At 32.7% G+C, this 24,524-nt stretch overlaps 1 protein-coding gene across 1 annotated transcript in view; it reads left to right on the forward strand.

The window, feature by feature from the left end:
* The window catches only part of ct (homeobox protein, cut), a 693,629-nt gene that overhangs the window by 212 nt on the left and 668,893 nt on the right, over positions 1–24,524 (forward strand). The window contains exon 2 of the mRNA XM_069829769.1: positions 2,321–2,426. Within this exon, the coding sequence (XP_069685870.1) occupies positions 2,321–2,426 (106 nt within the window). The remainder of the gene's footprint in view (positions 1–2,320; positions 2,427–24,524) is intronic.

Raw genomic sequence — 24,524 nt, forward strand, 5'->3', positions numbered from 1 at the left:
TGGTCGTCTTTAGGGTTTTTTTTTTGTTGTGTACGTCGTGGGCGGGTTTTTTTAACACTCCGAAATTGACACTGTGTTAAAAGTGACAGCTTCCGTCAGTGGATGTTACCGCATCGTCGTCAGCAAGTGTTTTTAATAGCTGATGATGCGTTTCGAGTGAGAGAAAATGCATACACATAAAAAGTTCGATATCGGATTCTGCTAGATCAACTCATGTCCTGAATTTTTGGTTCCAAGTGTAGTTACTACTGAAAGACGGTTGATACACTCAAAGAAAATTAATTTTACTCGAATATAAAGTCGCGTGGACGTTGAAAAAAATTAGCTGATGTGATGGACTAGAGAGATTTTGTAAAACATATCATGGACATTATGGACTTAGAACAATTTTGAGTGTTGTTGTGTTGCTGGAGATAGAGAACTATCATATGTGAATGGGACTTAAATACGTACGTGTGATGTATTGGAAAACAAGATAATTTTTTAAACTCTATCAGCGAGTATCATACTGGCAAAAAAAAAAAAACGATGTCATAGCGAGAACTTGTATAATTACTTACAACAATACGTAGGCCTACAACTGTGCACGAAATTTACGTCTAAAAGTAGCAAAAATTACGTATTTTTCATCAAAAGTATATAAACAACTTTTTTCCTCTTTTTAACACTGAGACTTGAACTTTGTCGTCTGTAGAAGTCTTGGGTGATTGCAAGTAAAAAAATTCACATACCATTAGATTCAATGCCAAGGGTTTATTTTATTTTATTTTTTTTTTCGAAGAAAATTCATAACATTGTTAACAAATTTTTGGGAATACTACGTTTGTGTATGTGTGTACGTATCTATGTAGGCCTATATTCCATGTATGTGTCAACGTCACCTTTTAGCATTCAACCATGGTTTGTTGCAGAAGAAGGGGACAAAAAACTTTTTTTTAAATTTATTTTCAAAATAACCCTTCGGCGTTGTATGAAAATCTGCTGCTAGAAAATAGAAAGTGGGACGGGAAGAATTTCAAGCTCTTTAGGTTAGAAGAAATGAATATATTTCATGACAAGTAGTTCAATAATTAAATTGACGAACGATTTTGTTGAAATATAAAACGAACAACTTTGTTGGCAACTATCGTTGCAACAATGAAGTCGTGAAAAATGTTACTCTATTTAAATCAGTAGTACTAGCAGTAGGTATTGATGAATTTGACATAATTGTGTACATATAAAAAAAAGAACATCAGAAATTTTTATATCACAGTATCGAAAAGTGAGGTAGAGAGATTAGGAAGGGAGGGGGAAAAAAAATGTGTAGAACCGAACGAACATTTGAGTTGCTAGCGTTTGCGTGCCATTCACCCGTTACTATGTTATACTGCATTTCGATTCCGAACAGCTCACGCAATTCATGTATTCGATAACAGAAGAAAAAAAAACAGTTGAAGAAGAAATACACAACACCGACACAAAAAAAAGAACAATCATGACAATTCCAAGAAAAATAATGAACTTATTTCAGCGCTGAAGACAAGAATAACGCAAGAGATTGTGTGTGAAATGAACTAATGATGATAAAGTTACGTATCGTGTTATTCAGTGAAAAACATTCGATCAAGAACAAAATCTCCCTTCGTGATTCTCAACATTTCCCGAACAATCGTATCCATACACACAGAAAGAGACTATCTGACATTCTACCACCAGAAAAAAATAATACTCCACTTTGGATAGTTTGGCAGTGATCTCATTCTGGAAGCCTTCCCACTATCCGTCAGTAAATATCTCATCTCTCTCTTTTTTCTTCTTCTGTTTTTCTTTTTTTTCAGTATTATTATTATAGTACAAAAGAAGGAAGAAGAAAATAGATGAGAAACGAATCTGAATACTAAGAAGTGTTGATTTAAAACAAAAGAAGACTCTATGCGAATTGTTACCATAACAACCTAGACTATAAGTGATAAAGCGTCCGTCAATTGTTTATTCGGTTAAGGATCTGTATTAGGGTTACTGTTGAACGTAGATACAAAGGATAAAGACTGTTATACAGAACACCAAAACAGATTTTGATTGTTTTGTGTCTGTTTTAAAGGACTTTAACTCTCTTTCCTGAAAGCTACTTCTTAGAAACCTACTACCACGCCCCTTATAATGTGCAATGACAGGAAAGAGAGTTTAGGAGGGTCAGTTTGTGATGTTATTTGTTGTATTTCGTGTTATTGTTCGTGATGGATGAAGTTGAAATATTCGCCATTGCAGATGTTGCGGCGGAGGCTGTGGAATTTATAGAAGTGTCGATAGACGGTTTGTCCCTGTGTCTTCCCGTGAGGAAGACTTGAAAGTTGGTGGGGAACATGGATATCCAAGCTATGCAATCCATGGATTGGCTTTTCAAGAAAGAAAGGATCTACCTGTTGGCTCAATTCTGGCAGCAGGTAAGAAATCTGACATCTTATTACATTAGATATAAGTGACACTGTTAGACACTCGGTTAAACTGGACACTATATAAAGCGAGATACATTCGACTCCGTTAGAAACTCGGTGTTGTTTAGATCTACAACCTGTTAGGTGGAATAGATAATGCCAGGACTTTGAATTTTAAATGTTTTCGATCACCTTTACGCTGTCTTGTTAATAAACAACTGATAGTAAAATTAGGTATCGAAACGCCATCTAAATTTAACAACTTTAAGTTCAGAAATTGTTGGTTTTTTATTGCAATCGTAGAAAAATATTTGCGAAAGTGAATTTTCTCTCATGTAGGCCTAGTTCCTGTAACTGAATTAAGTGCAACATTCCGATGAAAAAAGTGCTGTAACTCAAAATTCCTAATAGTAAATGAAGCTAACGAAGTAATTTTTCCCGTTACTTCACAATATAAAACAAATTCTGTCTGTTTCGCCGTATTAACGAAGCAACCACAGTTGCGACCAAACACTTAACAATAACATAATTAACCCTTTGATGTCGTTGTTAACATACACGCTGTCGTCTAGAAGTTTATACTTGTGTTGTGGAAGAGAGTTTTAAAATTGAAACACTTTACCTCCTTCCGTTTGTCCGTAAATGTTGACACTTCCGTATACTTGTACGCTGTTTGCGGTTCAACTGTTTCTTGTACCTTAACATACACACACACTCACCTACAACAATTTACGCACGACTTCATCGCGGTAGGCCATGTTTCCACCCATTAGCGGTGCGATACTTTTAATTGACCGCGGTAGCTCCGATCGCCTCTGTTACTTTTTCCTTTATCGCCATAGTAACCGCTCGGTTATCGCTTCTTCGTTGTCACAAAAATTGACAGTCGTTGTTATTACTACGTTTATTCCATAGACATTTATTTCGCGGTTTCGTTTTCGTGTTAGTAACCGCTTATCGTTTCCTCGTTGCCCTAAAAATTGACAGTCTTTATATGACAGTCATTTATTTCGCGGTTTCATTTTCCTTGTAGGCCTAGTAATTGTTGGCTTTTCATTTCTTCGGAGTTATAAAAATCAACATTTATTCGATAAGCTTTTCGCTTTTTCATTGCCGTCTCGACAATCATTCGTTTATCGTTTCTCCGTTGTTACAGGAATTGACAGTCATTTATTTCGCGGTTTCATTTACCTCATAGGCCTAGTAATTGTTGGCTTTTCATATCTTCGAAATTATAAAAATCAACATTTATTCTATAATCTTTTCGCTTTTTCATTGCCGTCACGACAATCATTCGTTAATCTTTTCTCCGTTGTTACGGAAATTTACAGTCATTTGTATTGCTACATTTATTCGATAGTCATTTATTTTGAGATTACAATGATTGTCGTTATAGCAACCGCTCGCTGCAAACGTCGACAAACTATCCCTTACTCGATTGTCAATTCTTTTGCGGTTTTTTGTATTGTCGTCATAGTAACCATCGCTTATCACATTTTCTTTTATACATAGAAATCGACAGCAGCTATTTTACTACTTTTATTAGCTTCTTTCGCAGTTACGCAGTCGTTTTTTCTTCGTTGCTATGACATTAGACTACAATTCCTGCGTTTATTTGATCGTTTATTGCGAGAATCTTTTGGCGAGATCATTGAGCAGTATGTGAAATGTCCAATTGCAAAGCACGACAAGTGTTTGTTCTTCACACAGAAAATCAACGAGTTTGAGATTGACGCTATTGTTTGTTACAAGCGTGGGCGATATCGAGATACTGCGTCTAGTAGTTAGTACAGCTGTAGCGTGTCTCAGTTCCCTTGTAGTCTATCCGTTATAACATAATTAACGGCTATTAAAAAAGTATCAAAACCTAAACTATCTAGTAGGTACTTTTCTAATATATCACCAAAAGAATGACGAAGAATTTAATGACTTAACGGGTTTTCGGCGTATCTGCTTTCTGTTCATAAAAGTTAGATGTATGTTAGCGTCTATATTAAGTAGTTGTCTTTACTAGTGGTTCGTAACAGATTCTACGAATTTCTGCGGTTCTTCTAAATGATCGGACAGCAATGTCCTGATCGGCAATGGAATTGAAAGCTTTTTTTTTTTATTATTACATTCAGATTTCCATCAGCTATTAGCCGTTTTTAACTGATGACTCATGCTAAGTCTAGTAATTTCCGCTATTGATTGGTGATGCTCAATACAATCTTCATACAAAGAACTTGGGGGCTTCTCCCCTCCCCCCCATCACCTCCTCCTCGCTCTACTCTTTCACTCTTCGTGTTGCAGTGTGTTTAAAATTAAGTGTTCACACAAACAGGCTCTTCTCACCAACTAAACAGTTGCCCAATATTTCCGTGTGCCATACCCGTCTATTAAAACACTGTACTTAACTCTAATTCCTTTATTTGTTTCTACGGTATTAAGTGATCTACTTTCTGAAAGTTATTTTCAGTATTATTAGCTAATTTATCACTCCACAAGATACTCGAAGCTTTGAGCACGCATATCAAACCCAGGTACTTTGTCTATAGCATACTGATTGTGATTATAAATAACCTTTCAGATCTCTGAAACATTTATAATATTAAAAATTACGTCTATAATTTATTTACAGATGATTTTGAAAATAGCGATTAGTATAGTCTACGCTTAGCCTATGCTGTAACTTAATGTATCAGAGAATTGTTTTCTTAGAGGTCGGGACCCGAATTAAGTTATATTTAGAAGTAGTTTCGTGAGAAATATTGCTACTGTTCACAATCTTTGAATATTTAGACATGAAACTAGTAAAATAATGGAAAGGTCTCGAGTTCGAGAACTACTCAGTTTCCTTGCAACTGTCAGGCTGCGTTCTTTTGTTCTATGTTGAATTGAGAACCGTTTTTGCAAAACTTGCTAACTGCAAAATTTGCAAAATTGAGATTTTGATGGATTCGTTAACATAAGGCAGGCCTCTACATGATGTTCAAAGCGTCTTAGTGAAATTGGGTTATTTCTCTTCATTGTAGTATGTCAAAGTGTGATCGTTTTTTCAAAACTTGCTTTCTGCTGTAAGTGAGACATAGGCTACAGCAAAACTTGCTTACTATAGTGTTTTGTCTCTCCTGTAAAATTTAGTTTTTTTCAATTAGCAAGTTTTGCAAAAACGGTCCTCAATTGTGCTTTTCATGTTTCATTTGTAATTATTTCAATGGAACGATGTTTCTTCGAAGTGAGAGAAGTAACCTGCAGGCTTGGGGCTCACGTAGGTAATAACACAAAGTAAGAGACCCCATGCAAGGACATACACCTTTTGCCGTGTTTTCTTTTTCAAATTTATCGTCTTAATTATTCATTCAGGAAATACTGGTTTATAGATAAGCTTAACCCTTCTACGATGATAGACATACATATACATAGAATGATAAATTATATTAGAAGTCAATGCCTTGAAAACAAAGTTTAATTTAAATTCAACTCTCTAATAATAAATAAAAAAATGGTTAGCACAATAGTAGAAGCGTCACTTAAAACCGTATGGCATAAAGTGTCGCAATATTCTATTCGCAAACCTTTGTAAGTGTTACGAACTTTGCTACAAATGCGAAAACAACTGAAGCAAGAAAAAGTTTGTTATTTATATGTGGGAATTTTGTTTAGGGTTATATTGAAAGTCGGAAAATTATATTGATATAATGTAGATTAGATGTGAGGAAGAAATGGGTTTGTTATCTGGATTTTGTGTCGGTACGGATGTGTTGACAAAAAAGAAAGACGATTACCTTCGAGAATGTTTATTTATTCTAGAGAAAAGAAATTAATTAAAAAAATAATAAAGATATTTTTATATCTCGCGGTTAAAGGATTTTAATTTATACGTGAATATAATTTAAAGTACAATGTGTTCAAAATTTTATAAATAGATAGCCTTTATATGTGAAACTTTCACGAAAAGCATTTCTCGAAATTAGAACAGTGAAATATCCAAAGAGAAAAAGTTCCGTAAATTACACACGAAAACTAAAATTGATGATAATGCAGGGGAATATTCTGTGTTAGTATTTGGTAATAATTATTTTAAATTACAATATTTTTACAGTTTCTGATTCATGTCTGTAAAATATAGAAACAAGTTTCATAAAATGAATAATTGAAACTGTTAAATCTAATGGCTTCAATAAAGTCATTTGTGGCCATAAAGACAAAAATTTGCTCATAATTATGATACAACACGGAGGGAGAAATCACTAGACACACCAAAGCTTCAGGGTAAATTTCTTTGAGATATTTTATAAAAATTGAAACCTAGGTTGAATGTCTGGTGGACACATAGCATTTTAAATGTTAAATTTTTGGTTCTTGATTCTTTGTCTAAAATATATACGAAAACTAAGTTATGTAGCATTTTTATGTTACATTTTTGCTTTTTGATTTTTACCGAATTCAGATATAAAAGCTAAGCTATGTAGCATTTTTTGGAGGGTTACATTTTTGCTCTTCGATTCGTTTTCAAAAATATGAAGTCAAAAGTTATAGCATGTGTTACATTTTTTATTTTTACTCTTTCTTGGAAATACATTTAGCTAAAAGTTAATTTATGTAGCATTTTCTGTGTTACATTTTTGCTTTTCAATTTTTTCTCAAAAATAGATATAATAACAAAATTATTTAGCATTTTCTATTTTAAATTTTCGCTCCTTTATTCTTCCTCGAAAATATGTAGGCCTATAAAACCAAATTTATGTAGTTTTTTTTTACATTATGTAGCATTTTCTGTTACATTTTTTGCTCTTTGAATCTTTCTCGAAAATCTATGTGAAAGTGAATTTATGAAACATTTAACATGTTAATTTTTGGTCTTTGATTCTTTCTCGAAAATATATAAATACGTATGAAAGATAATTCATGTAGCATTTCCTATGTTACACTTTTCTCTTCGAAACAGATAAAAAAAGCAGAGTTATTTAGCATTTTCTATGTTACATTTTTTCTCTTAGATTCTTTCTCGAAAATACATAGGCCTATAAAACCAAATTTATATAGCCTCTTTTTATTGGTAAAATTGTTTGGTCATTGATTCTTTCTCGAAAATAGACGTAAAAGTTAATTTATGTCGGATTTTCTATGTTACATTTTTTGCTCTTTCATTTTTTCTCGAAAATATATAAACTAATTTATGTAGCATTTTCTATATAAATATTTTTGCTATTTGATTTTTTTCTCGCAAATATATATAAAAGTTAATTTATGTCGGATTTTCTATGTTACATTTTTTCCTCTACGATTCTTTCTACAAAATAGATTTAAAAGCAGAATTATTTAGCATTTTTATGTTAAACTTTTGCTCTTTGATTTTTCCTCCAAAACATAACTTATGCATACCAATAAAACCAAATTTATGTAGGCCTAAACTTTTTTATTTGTAATTTTTTTTGCTCATTGATTCTTTCTCGAAAATTTACATAAAAGTTAATTTATGTCGGATTGTCTATTTACATTTTATGATCTTTGATTCTTTCTCGGAAATACATTTGAAAGCCAATTTTTGTAGCATTTTCTATGTTAAATTTTTTTGCCCTGATCCTTTCTATGAAACATATATAAAAGCTAATTTAGCTATGTCGCATTTTCTGTGTTAGGCTACTTTTTTTACTCTTTTATTCTTTCTTGAAAATAGATGTAGAAGTGAAGTGAAGTGTTACATTTTTGCTCTTTGATTCTGTCCCTAAAATAGTTACAAACTCGATACTATGAAGAATTAAATATAGTATGGAGCACATATATTTTATTTAAGATTTATGTAATTTATGCGCATTTAAAAAATGTAAGAACCAGAATCTCTGGGTAATTAAGATAAGAAAAAAATAGAGATAAGTTACTAGGAGGAAAAACATTAAGATAATTTTCTTAGATCTATTAAGAGAAAGGAAAAACATAGATGAAGTATCGATTATTTACCGTCGGTAAGTAAGTATTAATATAGGCCTAGAAGAAAATCGTTGAGCGCTAAAACATTAGGAAGATAAAAATTTGAAGATAATTTTCTTATACTGTAGTAACTTTAAATCATAAATTTTACGTCCTATCTTCTTGGAAAATAGATACAAAAATAAGTTACGAAAAACTGTGTATTTAATACCGTCCTTAATTTCATTTTAATCCAAGGTATATTCAACTTCTGTATATTTTTGACACTAAAAATAAATATTCATAAATCGTTAGACAAATCAAGACGTAGGCTACCATATAAAATAAACTTCTGACAGTATTTCATAGAATCGGAAAACAAAGTTTGAGAGTCAATTGATTATTACTTACTTAGACTTTAACTTGCAGTAAAGTAGTTACTTGCTAGTAAGTGGATGGACATCAGAAAAAAAAAGTTCTGTGGATCAGATAATGTATAAAGCAATACACTTAAGCAAAACATATACCAACACGTTAGAAACACTAACTTATTACTGTAAAAGTGAAGTCAGATGATTTGTAGGAACTTTATTCCTGTTACCATAGTAACGATAAATATTTCCGTAATGTTACTGTCTTTGTAAAGGTTTCTAACGTAAGATGTTGCTATGATTTGAAGCAATTTCTACGCTAAAAACTTCAGGGCCATCCTTTGTGGCTTGGTTATCAGCGAAAAGAATAATAGGAACGCAGAACTCTGCTTAAAATCATTTAGTATAATCTAACGTAGTTTAATGTAATATTAAATATGTAATGTAATCTTATTATAATATTGAATTATTTTCTTTTAGCGTCTTGATTATGGATCAAAGTTTTGCGATCTTCATTTTTCAATTAATTTACACTTTAAAATGTGTGTTTTTTTACAAAATGTTTTCTACACAATTGTAGAGTTCATATAATTAAGTTATTTTATATTAAAGGTATAAACCTAAGCATATATATTTTCTCTTTCACAAAATATTTCCATTAAAATTATGTATCCATATAAAATAAATTATATAGTATTTGATGGTTATGCATTTTAACGTCTCTTAAAATCAGAGTGACTGTCCTTAATTTACAATATGAGAGGATTTTGATGGAATACTGATGAAATAATTTTAGCAGCATAATCGAAGAAATTTCAGGAATATTCCTAAAAAAAAGTGTTTTTTTTTGCCACATACGTTATTTTACAATTAGTAACATTTGACTCAAGGGGGACCTATATTAGAAACAACTCCCGAAATTAAACGAACATTATAAATATCGAACCTCGGACATCCAAGTTCATGCCTCGGAAATATATAAAAGAAAAGTAGTATACCAAAGTACATGAACATAATATGAAGTTAAAGATTATGTGAATCTCGGATGTGATTTTGTTGATAAGAAAATGTTTAGGTACCGTTTTATATAAAAAATAAATTTGATTGACTGAAAGAAGAATTGTGTTACAATCAATATGCAAAGATAACTAGGAAATTAGTACAGAAACGTGATACCAATTGTTTTATTTTAGTGTGATAAAGGTAATAGTAGTAGTAGTAGTAATAATAATAATAATAATAATAATAATAATAATAATAATAATAATAATAATAATAATTTTAATTCCGACTACAGCGTCTGTTTATCATAACTGAATACAAACCTAAAAATTAAAAAAAAAAAAAATACCTTCTTTTTTTTTTTGCGTCGTCATAGTGACCGCGTCTTCACATATTTTGTCGACTTAGATAGGCTTCTATTTCGTCTCTACAGTACTGCAATGGTTTATATATTTCTTAATTGGTTATTTATTGTCGAGTAAGAAAATAATTCTTACAATAATTCCCTTCATTTCGCAATTTATCGGACAAGAAATGTTTAATCGCCATATTTCATGTAACAATTTATCCGACAAGAAAATAGGCTACAGGCCTACAGTCGTCATAATAAGACCTTATAAAAATTTACCAGGTAACAAAATATTTAACCGTCATAAAACTTATCGAAATTCTTCATATTTGATTTTATCGAGTAAAAGAGTGTCTATTAGTCATAGTAAGAGCTTAGAAAATGTATTACTTTTCAATTTATCAGATAAGGAAGTCATTTATCGTCATATTAACTGATTATATAAATTATTGACGTTTTGACTTACAGGCCTATCATAAAAATAATTTTTCTGCCACATTTTCCGCATATCTAATTTTTTCTCTTTCCGATTATTGGGCAATAAAATCGTTCGTTATCGTATTTTTGTTTTCATTGTTATTGTAACTGGTTATTAGAACTTCATTTGTCGCAAATTGTCAGTTATTGTCGTCATAGTAACACCTTATGGTTTTCTTTCATAGTGTCGAAAATTAATATGAAGGTAAGAAAAGTATTTCGTTGTCATGGTAACACCTTGTCTGGTAAGAAAAATCTCTTTCGTCATTGTAACCACTTAAGTTATTTTTTTTATGACATCGGTTAAGGTTTTTCGTCCTCAAAGCAACATCTTGTATAAACTTTTATTTTGCCGTTTATAAAATAACAAAGTTATTTTGTCTTAATAAAAGTTGATCAAACCGTTTTAATTTTACGATTTTTCTAAATCGGTTTCGTTGTCGTAGTAACAGCCGATGTTGACTTTTCTCTTCGCCGTTGATCAGGGAAGAAAATTATTTCACCGGAATAGCAACTGGATATCAAAACCTTTACATTTTTCACGATTGATCAAGAAGGAAAAGATTTTGTAATGGTAAAAATTTAGCTAATAATTTCTCGCTACTATTTACCAGGTAACAAAAATATTTCGTAATAATCTTACTTGTCTTAATTCTTTTTAATAAAACCTTAAACGTAATTCTTTACTTATAGCCTATCCTTATTTATCTGGCAAAAATATTAACCCTTACTTGTAATTGTAACTAATGAGATATGTTTTAATTTTGCTGCATATAGGATAAACTTTTTCATTATGGTCTTTAACAAGCAAGGAAATGATTTCCTCTTTATGGTAATTGAATTGAATTTATTCAAATTACAAATTACATTCCCTTGTAAACATTTAAAATGTATAGTTTTCACACAAAATAGCAAGTGTTCGTGCTTAGAGCAGTACCATTTCCATAATCTAAAACTAGGAGTTAAATAATATCGACAAAATTTTAAATATAAATTGAGAAAAAAAGCACTAGTTCAAAAAAAAAAAAAAAAAAAGAAAAGAAGAAAAATATCTACATGAGAAAAATTAAATAATAGACAGTTCCAATTTGCATAAAAGTAATATTTAATTGTTTTATTGAAAATATCATTAATGTTAGCTAATTCTGCATTTTATTTTAATAAACTGATTGTATAATCTTCATCCAGTAATGTGAAGTAAATTTCCCAGATTTTATATTGTATTTTGGTTCTATTAAAAGAGGTAACATAGGCTATTTCGCCTTGTATTATATTATGAAATGTTTCTATATCATCTTCATGCTTACAACGATTTTTGAGAAAAAAAGGTTTCGAGTTAAATTTTTAATTTCTTTAATATTATGAACACAAACTTACTTACTTACTTGCTTTTAAGGAGCCCGAAGGTTCATTGCCGCCCTCACATAAGCCCGCCATAGGTCCCTGTCCTGAGCAAGATCAATCCAGTCTCTATCATCACATCCCACCTCCCTCAAATCCATTTTGATATTATCTTCCCATCTACGTCTCGGCCTCCCCAAAGGTCTTTTTCCCTCCGGCCTTCCAACTAACACAAACTTCTGAAAAGAAATGTATTGGGAAATCAACAGATTTTGACAACTAATTTTAATTATTATTTTTGAAGCAAAAACAGCGGAATAAGATTGATTTACCACTTCCTCCTCAACCAATTATATCATAGCTAAGTATAGACTCAAGTATTGCTAAATATAGGCTATATGAATGGGTAAATAATTTGGGAAAATGATAGATTTATAAACAGTCATACGGAGTCTTTTACGTAAGAAAGCTATATGTATATCAATTGCATATAAAAACTATTTTTAAAAGTTTCCAAGTAACAAAACGATTTTGTCGTCATAGCAACTCGTGTCTAAATACTTCTTGCAGCAATTTATAAGAAAGAAAATTGAAATACTTGCTTATTTATTCAGATATTTCTCTCGAATTTCGAAACGTAGACCACGAATTGCTGTCTTTTATATAACCCTGAATATCTGTCACGAATAATCTCGTACATTGCGAGTAGATAAATGGCAGAAGGCTGTTTAATATGTCTTGAATTATTGCATAGGATATGGTCACTTAACAGTCTAGTTGGAAACTAAAACAGAAGAAGTGGCATATGACGCTCTTGCAATCGTCCGACAAGTTTCTAAACTTGCTCCACAGTTTATATTAGCGGTGTCCTGTTAGGAACGCTTTCTATGATGACCAGTATTAAGTACATAATTGGCCGCTGGAATCGATGCCTTAGGACGAATATAAAGTGGGTGGAGTGAAGGGGGGGGGAAAGAGACTATATTTACTTGGTTTGTGAAAGTGCCAAAAATTGTGTACTTCAAGCGCTTCGAAGAAATAAATTGCTGTGTATCATTAGGGATTTTTTTTTTCTGGGAATACTTTTCCGCAGAAATGCGGTGATAAATGTGTGGGATTAATCAATATAGCGATGCCTTCCCCCTCGATTACTGCAAAATTTGGTGCGCAAAACAGAAAGCGCCGGACTTTTTCAAGGGCGCGAGATATATCTGAAACACGAGAGGAAAAAAAAAAGTATGTGTTAATTACACCAAATAATGTATTTTCGTGACGAAGTATTTATTTTAAGAAATGTGTTAAATTTTTTTTTATCGTGCAATTCAATATTTACAGCCACAGGGGTTGTAAAACCAACCCTTTATTTCGCATCATTTGCCCCTTCCTACATAAACTGAATTCTGAATTGATTTGAAACTGTTTGTAGATTGCTTATTTTTCTGACATCTGTTAATATTTTAAGACAGCGAAAAATTGTTCTAAATTCGAAATTTATTAGATTGTTAAAAAAGCATTTCATGATTTTGTTATTGAGAAGTAGGCCTAATCAGAAATATTACGAAATACGTGATAGATTTTTAAGTCAATGCAATTTGTTACATTAGATCTAATATTTTGCACATTCTGTAATACATAATACTTACTGCATTTAAGGAACCTGGAGGTTCATTGCCGCCCTCACATAAGCCCGCCATCGGTCCCTATCCTGTGCAAGATTAATCCAGTCTCTACCATCATATCCCACCTCCCTCAAATCCATTTTAATATTATTTTCCCATCTACGTCTCGCCCTCCCCAAAGGTCTTTTCCCCTCTGGCCTCCTAACTAACAGTCTATATGCATTTCTGGATTATGTAATACATATTACGGAGACAAAACTCTGCTGTTATCAGACAATTTACCAGTTAGGCAGAGCATCATTTGGTTAAAGTTTTGTGAATCGATAGAGCTTCCTTTGAATATAACTTAAGCTTCGGGTGCCGACCTTCAAGAAAACAAATCACATTTCAGCTCATTTCTCCCTGATAAATATTAATTACATAATTATTATCACTTCCACAGCTATCCAAGACTTACAGACAAGCAATTCAGTATTTCGCTATTAAAACACTTGTAATTAATTGTTTTCTTACAGATCGGAACCTGAAGTACAGGAGCGCTCTATTCCTTTTTATGTACTAAGACTTTGAAACACGTAAATGCTTTTAAAACCAAGTATGTTGCACTCTTCCACCCTAGATTTCACGATATCCGTCTTGGATAATCACTATTAGTAAAGAATTATCTGAAGACGACATTTTAAACATTTAACCCACTTGCTGTCGTTATATTTCGATGGCGGATTTGTTCGTCTTTTCATCATCTAAAGAACAACTTCGGTGACCTCCCCACCACTTATAAAATTGAGTACGACTAACACTTCTTTCTGGGGGAGCAAAAAGTCAATTGGGGGCGTGGGGTTGACATGTATACTACGGACAATGTATTCATCATAAAATTATTATTATTATTATTATTATTATTATTATTATTATTAATTGCAAATGGCTTTCAGAGAACCCGGAGGTTCATTGCCGCCCTCACATAAGCCCGCCATCGGTCCCCATTCTGACCAAGATTAATCCAGTCTATATCATCGTATCCCACCTCCCTCAAATCCATTTTAATATTATCCTCCCATCTACGTATCGGTCTCCCCAAAGCTCTTTTTCCCTCGGGTCTCCGAACAAACACACTATACGCATTTCTGGGTTCACCCATACGTGCTACATGCCCTGCCCATCTCAAACGTCTCGATTTAATGTTTTTAATTATGTCAGGTGAACAATACAATGCGTGCAGTTCTGCGTTGTGTAACTTTCTCCATTCTCCTATAACTTCATCCCTTTTAGTCCCAAATATTTTAGTGAGCACCTTATTTTCGAATACTTTTTACTTCTGTTCCTCTCTCAAAGTGAGTACAAAGTATATGATTATGTCTCGTGACCACAATATTCTACGAAATGGAAATATAAAAATTGGAAATTTATCCTTCGAAGAGGGGGAAAAATTCAAATATCTTGGAGCAACAGTAATAAATATAAATGACACTCGGGAGGAAATTAAACGCAGAATAAATATGAGAAATGCCTGTTATTATTCTGTTGAGAAGCTTTTGTCATCTAGTCTGCTGCCAAAAAATCTGAAAGTTAGAATTTATAAAACAGTTATATTACCGGTTGTTCTGTATGGTTATGAAACTTTGACTCTCACTTTGAGAGAGGAACAGAGATTAAGGATGTTTGAGAATAAGGTTTTTAAGAAAATATTTGTTTCTAGGAGGGATGAAATCGGGAGAATGGAGAAAGTTGCACAACACAGAACTGGACGCATTGTATTTTTCACCTGACATAATTAGGAACATTAAATCCAGACGTATGATATTTGGGACTAAAAGGGATGAAGTTATAGGAGAATGGAGAAAGTTACACAACGCAGAACAGCACGCATTGTATTGTTCACCTGACATAATTAAAAACATTAAATCGAGACGTTTGAGATGGCCAGGGTATGTAGCACGTATAGACGAATCCAGAAATGCATATAGAGTGTTAGTTGGGAGGCTGGAGGGAAAAAGACCTTTGGGGAGGCCGGTACGTAGATGGGTGGATAATATAAAAATGGATTTGAGGGAGGTGGGATATGATGGTAGGGACTGGATTAATCTTGCACAGGATAGGGACCGATGGCGTGCTTATGTGAGGGCGGCAATGAACCTCCGGGTTCCTTAAAAGCCATAAGTAAGTAGTAGGCTATTATTATTATTATTATTATTATTATTATTATTATTATTATTATTAATATTATTATTACTATTGGAATATTCGAGTTCAGTGTGTGGATAGTCACTGACTAATGACTGAAAGGGCGTCGGTTCAAGCCCCGCGGAAAGCGTAGTAAGTTTTCATCTTCTGTAACTTCTGTATCCGGTCTGAATTAACCCTTAAATTAACAATGTGCCCTATAGGATATAACAGGTTAATAGGCTATATGCTATGATTTTGATAGAACAATAGAAAAAAATTGGAGGAAAATTAAAATTTCACAATACAACAACATATAAAATATGGACATTGCGATAGTTGTTTTCTTTACGGTCCGACAAGGTTTAATAAACTAGTGTGAGAAATGAAGCTTTGCCAAGTTAAGTGTTAAGCACTGAATTTTTCTTGAAAATAAAAGACAGTCGTAGTGTGTAGTTTCATAGTATTTCGACCTCCCTCTCCCTCGTTTACGCGCCTCAAATGTTGTGCACACGGTCACTGGTGCAGATATTAGTTGTCGTGCATCGTTCCAGATCGAACAAAGGTGGTGGAACTGTCTTACAGCTTTACGTAACCTGTGAGGATCGCAGTTTCACAATAGTGGAAATTATCCGCTTGCTAGGTATGCCTTCATTTTTACGAAACTCTCATGATATATAGAGAAATATAATGTATAAAGCTGTTTATAATGCACATATTGTATCACAGAGTTTCTTTCTTACGTAATCGAAGTAATACGTAACAAGAAGAAAAAAATAGAACAGATTTAAAAGCTGGAGTCAATTTATGGTTTATAGATGAAATTATATATAATCTAGAATTAAACCCAAATGAACTTATCTGTGTCGAGGACAATATAATTGCCTTGCGAACATCATGTCTTTCTCTTTGCTAACTTGGAAAAGACGTTTACCAGTTCCCATCTTTCTTGATTATCATCTGGTTTCCATGGTTTGCACAATAGCCTCTTAAGTTTGCGGTTAAAAAAAAGTATCAGTTGAATTGTTCCCATGATTTTGTAATGGATTTATGGAAGCTGATAATCACATTGCTTGCCTGAATGTATTATGTTAGTATTTTTTAAATTGAATTATTTAAATAATGTCTATAGAATCGATCACAACAATTAGTACAATATTTTTAGTGTCTTAACAGGAAACCATTTACAATCATTGCACATTAATTTTCGGAATATTGATGTCTTACAGTTGGCAGTCCTGTTTCTTATCTTTTAGAGCACGACACAAAATAAGAAATACTATAAATTGTCTTCTGCGTTCTTAAAATTTATTTCGTACCTTCTGATAAATTATGTTCATAATTTGTAACAGCTAGACAACTGCAAAATAGCGCACCTTTCCTTTTTTCTATACATAACCTATAGATTTTTAAGCTATAATATTTTGGTGGCAGCACTGTTTGTTTTTATACACTTAGGGCTTGAAAATAAGAAAATCATTTTTCTTCGACTTCATTTATCTCAAAGTGAATTTTCATCTATATCTTTTGGAGTTTTATTTTAATTCATTAACTAACTGGCATGATTTTGCGCAGAAATAGCGTTCAGAAAAACGTATATCAAATTTATATGCGATACCGTTCTTATTTCTGGCCGTAGACGTAATAGCTAAGTTCGAATGATCGACTTTTCTATACTAACCATAAGATCTCTGTAGTCATAGCAACGGTATTTCATAATATAACCATGGCAAGCATTAACCAACAGATAAAATTCCGAAAAAAATCTGACTAACGCTAAAAAAAAAGTAATTTAATCGTGCTGATAGAAGCTGTATGTTACATTACATCAGTAATAAAATTATGTAAGTGTGAATATTCTTATATTTTAGACGAGTATCTATCTATATGTAGTTATCAGTTCTTCAATTAACATCTTATTTTTAAAACCGAAAGTATTATGAGAAGGTGAGATTAAGTTGTGATTTTAATGGATCAATGGTAGAATGATGAAGATACGAAATACTGAGGAAGAATATTGTTAAAATGAGTATTGACTACAAGAATTGGCATTAAATGTTACAGGTGTCAAACTCGGCACAATTGCCTTAAACTTGCCTAATATAGAAGATTAATGGTGGGTTGCAAGAACGCATTTATTCCTTCGTTAGCCTCTAAGGGACCAATAAGTTCGGAAGACGCGTTGCAAGAAACATCTTTAGTGTTATTGGTCCGTTAAAGGATTCACTAACTTAGACATCTGATTTCCCTCCTATAATAATATTTATTCCTCCGTTAGACAGCAATCTTACGTACATTTTGTGTATTGGCGAGCAGTTTATATATTATGATTCGTCATAATGTTACCCTGTATGAGATTCAGGCATGCGATATTTTGTATAATAGGCCTATATATACTATATTAAAATAATATTGCATATCGATGGCTAATAAGTGATACTTCGTATCTGTACATTTGGAGGTATCTCTTCTTAGCCATCGATATACGGTAACTTATTAATTTATTTATTTATTCTTCGAATGAACGGGTTACATCAGCTGCTTGTCTATGCGGATGACGTGAATATGTTAGGAGAAAATCCACAAACGATTAGGGAAAACACAGGAATTTTACTGGAAGCAAGTAAAGAGATAGGTTTGGAAGTAAATCCCGAAAAGACTAAGTATATGATTATGTCTCGTGACCAGAATATTGTACGAAATGGAAATATAAAAATTGGAAATTTATCTTTTGAAGAGTTGGAGAAATTCAAATATCTGGGAGCAACAGTAACAAATATAAATGATACTCGGAAGGAAATTAAACACAGAATAAATATGGGAAATGCCTGTTATTATTCGGTTGAGAAACTTTTATCATCCAGTCTGCTGTCGAAAATTCTGAAAATTAGAATTTATAAAACAGTTATATTACCGGTTGTTCTTTATGGTTGTGAAACTTGGACTCTCACTTTGAGAGAGGAACAGAGATTAAGGGTGTTTGAGAATAAGGTGCTTAGGAAAATATTTGGGGCTAAGAGGGATGAAGTTACAGGAGAATGGAGACAGTTACACAACACAGAACTGCACGCATTATATTCTTCACCTGACATAATTAGGAACATTAAATCCAGACATTTGAGATGGGCAGGGCATGTAGCACGTATGGACAAATCCAGAAATGCATATAGAGTGTTAGTTTGGAGGCCGGAGGAAAAAAGACCTTTAGGGAGGCCGAGACGTAGATGGGAAGTTAATATTAAAATGGATTTGAGGGAGGTGAGATATGATGATAGAGAATGGATTAATTTTGCTCAGGATAGGGACCAATGGCGGGCTTATGTGAGGGCGGCAATGAACCTCCGGGTTCCTTAAAAGCCAGTAAGTAAGTAAGTAGGCCTATTCTTCGAGTAGCGAAGTTATTATTTATTTCTTTATTACAGACTCTAGTTCATCTGACGACGAGGGTATGTCCTATGTAGTCTGTCTTCTTATTTTCTACAAAATCAAAGCACTCGTGCTCTATTTCTAACAACAAATAGGCATATTTATCTTTCCCACTGAAACTTCTGTTCCAGCTTTCTTTCTGGCCCGTATTAATCTAAATTTATTCCAAATTTTTACAACAATAAAAGCAATGCCTCACATCAATCAAGCAGCCGATGTTCACTTTTTATTCATTCACGTCCTATTGCGTCACTTGTGAAATCCAAAGATGATTGGTTAACGATCCAATAACTAACCGCCCGTTAAATTCCTCTTCTGCAACCTGACAATCCACTAACTTTAAAGGTCCGTTAACTAATGGAGGAATACATTATTTATAGGTCTGTTTTCTTGCAACCCTGCATCAATTTTTTTTTATTTATAACATGAATTTAAAAGAAATTTATGTCATGTAAGTGGGGTATCTAAATGAATTAGCCATTGACTGATTGATTTTCCACTACAAAATATAAGACTTTCGTCTCTATTTAACAGAAATATAATTAGTTGTAAATAAATTGTATGATACAATAACTTTAATATTTCATATAATTCTAACAGGTTATAGTACAGGCTTTTTGTAGGCGTTATTATAGATTAGTTTTTATTTATAGTCCTAGGTTTATTGAATCTATTTGTTTATAGCTAGAAATAAATTTACATTTGTTTTATTTATTTTTTATTTTCACTGCCACCGGGTGTATACCCAATTGTAGTGTAAATAAATACACACATACATACATAAATACCCTATAACTGAAGCCCTTGAATTCTTGTAGCAAGCTGGATAAATAGATACGTTCAATGAAATATAAAAGTGAATTTTGTTTAATATTTTTCTAATTCGAACTTTTTCCTTTTCTCTGTCGCTTTGATAAAATTTATCAAATAAATGTAATGTGATATATTAGTAATAAATTTATTTATGCGGCAGTAAGCATTTTATATTTTATGATTTTACTAAATTTCTTCTTCTTCTTACTTTTAGACTCTAGATCTCGACGAAATATTTTCCCGTTGTTATTTCCCTCAAATTTTCTTTTTGTGTTTTGTTTTCTTTCTTTTTCCACAGTCATTCGAACCATTGAGGTCTCATTACTTTCTCTAATTCTGCTAATCAATACCTCTTTGATTTTCCGAACTTTCTTTCTTTCTTTATAATAAATTTAGAAATCTAATTTTGTCGCATTTCATCAAGAATTGAATTCTCTGCTACACTTCTACATTCTTATGAGATAAATTTCAAACTTTCTGCTGCAAATCGAACACGCGTACCTTAGTTACCTACGAATACTATCACTTAACACATAATGTAATATTAATTGATTTAAAAAATAGAAAATATATTCTTCACTTACTAAAATCCAAGGCCCTACAAATTTATGACCGATAATAGACAAATGACAACTTCAACTCGCTCAATGAGCATTTATTTCAGCGTAATATCGAAGTATAACTCTATTTACAACGTTTAAATGCCCCACAGTTTGGTTATATTAAGGCATTACACTCCTAAACTAGATTCGGAAACTGCAGAACGTTTCAGCACTTCGAAAGTGCAAATTTCAGAAGATAGTCGAAACTTAAATATAGACCCAAGCAATATACAACCCAGCCGTAAGAACTCGGGCCATTTACATAGCTCCGTGATCGAACTCCTGACTTGAAATACCCTCGGCGCAATTTGCGTGGATCTATACTCTAAATAGAACGCAATTGGCACTTTCCAAACGTCCATCGTTATGAACCGGTACGTGTTACCATAGCAACGAGGTAGGCCATATTTGGCGACGTAGATGTCATTTGTTATCAGTGATTAAGCGTTCTTAATACATAGTACGATCTTGTTTGTCGATAGAGTTATGTTTATTTCTGAATTCTTGGTTAATACCTTTGTTCTTTCCTTTTTTTGTTTCATCATGCAGGAGTAAAACACACAGTAAAATTAATCTATGCATATTTTTATAGTATCATCCTTGTTGTTAGTACCACTATTGCTAAATTCGAAGATTAAGAGATTTCCGTCTGCTCTCTATAGGCCAATAAATATGCAATTGCTCTTCTCATATTTTTATGAGTCAACCAAAGTGTCTTTTCACTTCTTATGTAATTTAAGCTTAAAAATATCACATTTCTTACCACTCTATTCTTGTATTATAGGTAGTTCAAATTTAGTGAAATATTAATACAAGTCTGTTGGTGAAATTCTGAATCATTCAGAAACTAATATAAAATATCAATCAATAATATACGGCATTATATATTGTTAAATAACCGTGTCGGAAGATCAGAGGTCGTTGCATGACAACCGCTAAATTAGTGGGAATGCTCAGAAAAAAAAATGAAAACTGATAAATCCTTTCTCTTCCTGTTGAAGATTTCGCCGGACTCTATTTCTTGGTCTTTCGAGCTGTTTTTTCTAACGATAGTCAAAGAATATCAAAGCTAAAAATCGGTGTCAACATTTTTGCATAACCTTTCACGTTATATTATTACTATTTGTAAAACATATATGCCTACATTTAGCTTCTGGTGAATTATCTTCATTATTCAGTTTTTTCATGAGAAAACAATATTTTATTCCTGTCAGAAATTTCATTTTAGTCGTTTATACACTGGTGGCCATAATTATGGAAACTTTTTGTTTTTGTACTGAATTATTGTCCCGCGCCGTGGCGTCGCGATCTAAGGCATCCCGCCTAGGACTCGCGTTACGGAATGCGCGCTGGTTCGATTCCTCATGGGGGAAGAAATTTTCTCATGAAATTTCGGCCAGTGTATGGGACCGGTGCCCACCCAGCATCGTGATGCACTTGGGGAGCCACGATAGGTAGCGAAATCCGGTTGCGAATACCAGCTATAATGACTGGGGGGGGGGGGATCATCGTGCTAACCACACGATACCTCCATTCTGGTTGGATGATCGTCCACCTCTGCTTCGGCATGTGGGCGTGAGGCCAGCAGCAGGCTGGTCGGTCTAGGCCCTTCGCGGGCTGTAGCGCCATGGATTATTATTATTACTGAATTATTATAACATCTGTATTGTTTCACAGATTTATACAATTGAAAATGTTATTCGTGACTGATTCGTTAATTATGGGGTTATAATAAAGGTATTACATTAAATCCTGAATATTTTAACAATAAATAATCATTACTATGTGGGGAATTATGTCCTTTCGTGGAGCCATTGTGATAAAATGATCAATAAAGTTTGTTGTAAAGCAATCAGGTGTTAACGAATACTTAAGTCAAACTAATGATAGAAACACACTAATAATGTCCATATTTTATGCTAACAGTGCTCAACAATGCTTTTACTGATCAAGAATAATGTTAAAATCAGCAGTGGAACAGTTTTTATTATAGTAAATAATGGGAAATTATAATGAAATCTGGAAATAATATTTAGATCTTAAACGACAAGAACATAATTTCCCACATAGTTATGATTACTTATTGTTAAAATATTCAGGATTTATATAATACCTTTATTGTAATCCCATATATAATTAACGAATCAGTCACGAATAACATTTTCAATTGTATAAATCTGTGAATCAATACGAATGTTATAACAATTCAGTACAAAAACAAAAAGTTACCAGAATTATGGCCACCAGTGTACGTCACATTTTGAGACTAAGGTTTCAGTTTTGTATACAAGTGACATTGCGACCTTAATCGTGGAACTCTGTTTGTAAAACTAAAACCCATAAAATTCTTTGATTTCGCCATGTTCACATAAAAAATTGACAATCAATTTTTCGCTTCTGATTTCTGCAAATTTTTTACAGTAACTGAGATCAACTTTGACACATTTCCCAAACAAATTTTAATATGAATCGAGTATACCGTGAGATGGATGAAGTTCTTTGGAAAATATTATCTGTGCTTGTCCTATGTTTTTAATCTCAGAATCCTTTAATGTATCTTCTGATGTGTATTTCAATTGACTCTGACTTGAAAGAATATGGGTTCGATATCAGACGTCACCATTGCGGTTGCAAAGATTTTGAACCCATTTAAGCTTTTAGTCAATGAAATGATAGAATGGAAATGGTAAAAAGAAAAGAAAATCGAAGTAAATAGAAGAACAGTATCTCAGCCGTTTCATAATCTAAAATGTCTCACAGTATACCTCTGGATCGATCCCACGGCCTTTGGCTAAAAGACCGTCGTTATAATAAATACGTACGGGCGCCATTACTTTTTAATACATTTGGTTTAATGCAGTCGGAGCTGTATACTAAGCTATTTTCTCTTTGGTTGACCAGTAGCGTTAATTCTTGACTTACTTTTTTTCTATAGAGGCGATACAGAGAATATTAGGTGGCACAATAATGACAAAAATAGGTACATGACAACAGAAAGATATATTAAATATAAACTTTCCCTGGAATTGAACCAATGTCGCTTTGCTAAGAAAATTTAAGCCATAAAAACAGAGCTGTGACCAATATCTTTTCTTTCCTTATGTGTAAATAAGTCGAGCATTGGTTTCTACCTATGTATTCTTGAATTGTTTGAAGTTTTGTTTTAAAAAAAGAAGGTAAATAATTTATACATCTTGATTACACAACTTTTAACACTGCATCACTTCGGAATAAGTACACACAAGAAAGTTCTTATCATACATATTCCTAAATAATTTATTTCCTCTGTGTGAATTCATTTTAATTGTTAAGACTAATTTAAAACAAATTATTTGTCGTAAAAGTCTTCCCCTCAGTAAAAAAAACTTTTGATAAAGGACTTCCGTAACAAGCCTTGTATATAGTTAGGAAAGAGCTCATTGTCATATCAGGTAAAGGAACTGAACTGTCAAACTTCAGGTCAGACTAAACATATTTTTCTCTATCAACGAAAAAAAAAAAAAACTAGTATAACCATGAACAGGTAGCCTACATTATCAATAATGTTATCACGACTCAATATTTGAACGAAAACTTCAACTTTTTTTTAAGAGAAGAAAGTTACCTTCGTCATTCTTTTTTTTTTTATTTTAGTGTGTAGCTATTATCAAGAAACCATGGTGATAAGCCGTTTCCTTGTTTTAAAATCCATATACTGTATCTACATTATATAGAATTTCTGCAACATTTAAAAACACAGTAAGTCTGTTTTTTTTTTTTTTCTCGGGCGTGTTTCCGACGAAAATAGTCGTTGTTCCGACAGAGGTTTCAGATTGTTTCCTGTCCCTACCTCACTAAGTGATAAAGCGTTAGAAGTGATATAACAGTATTTACAATGACAGTTTAGCCGTGCATGGAAGCATAAAAAACAGGTGGATTTACATAGTAAGAAGGTGGAGAAAATCGGCAGACAATATGAGTTAGGCCTAGTAGGACTACGTGCCATGTAGAAAAAGACTTGTGCAAGAAAGTCAAATAGAATAATTGAAAGATAGTTACGTTTTCGCTCGTTT

Source organism: Periplaneta americana, chromosome 6 (genome assembly GCF_040183065.1).
Source record: "Periplaneta americana isolate PAMFEO1 chromosome 6, P.americana_PAMFEO1_priV1, whole genome shotgun sequence".
In the NCBI taxonomy this organism is placed as follows: domain Eukaryota; kingdom Metazoa; phylum Arthropoda; class Insecta; order Blattodea; family Blattidae; genus Periplaneta; species Periplaneta americana.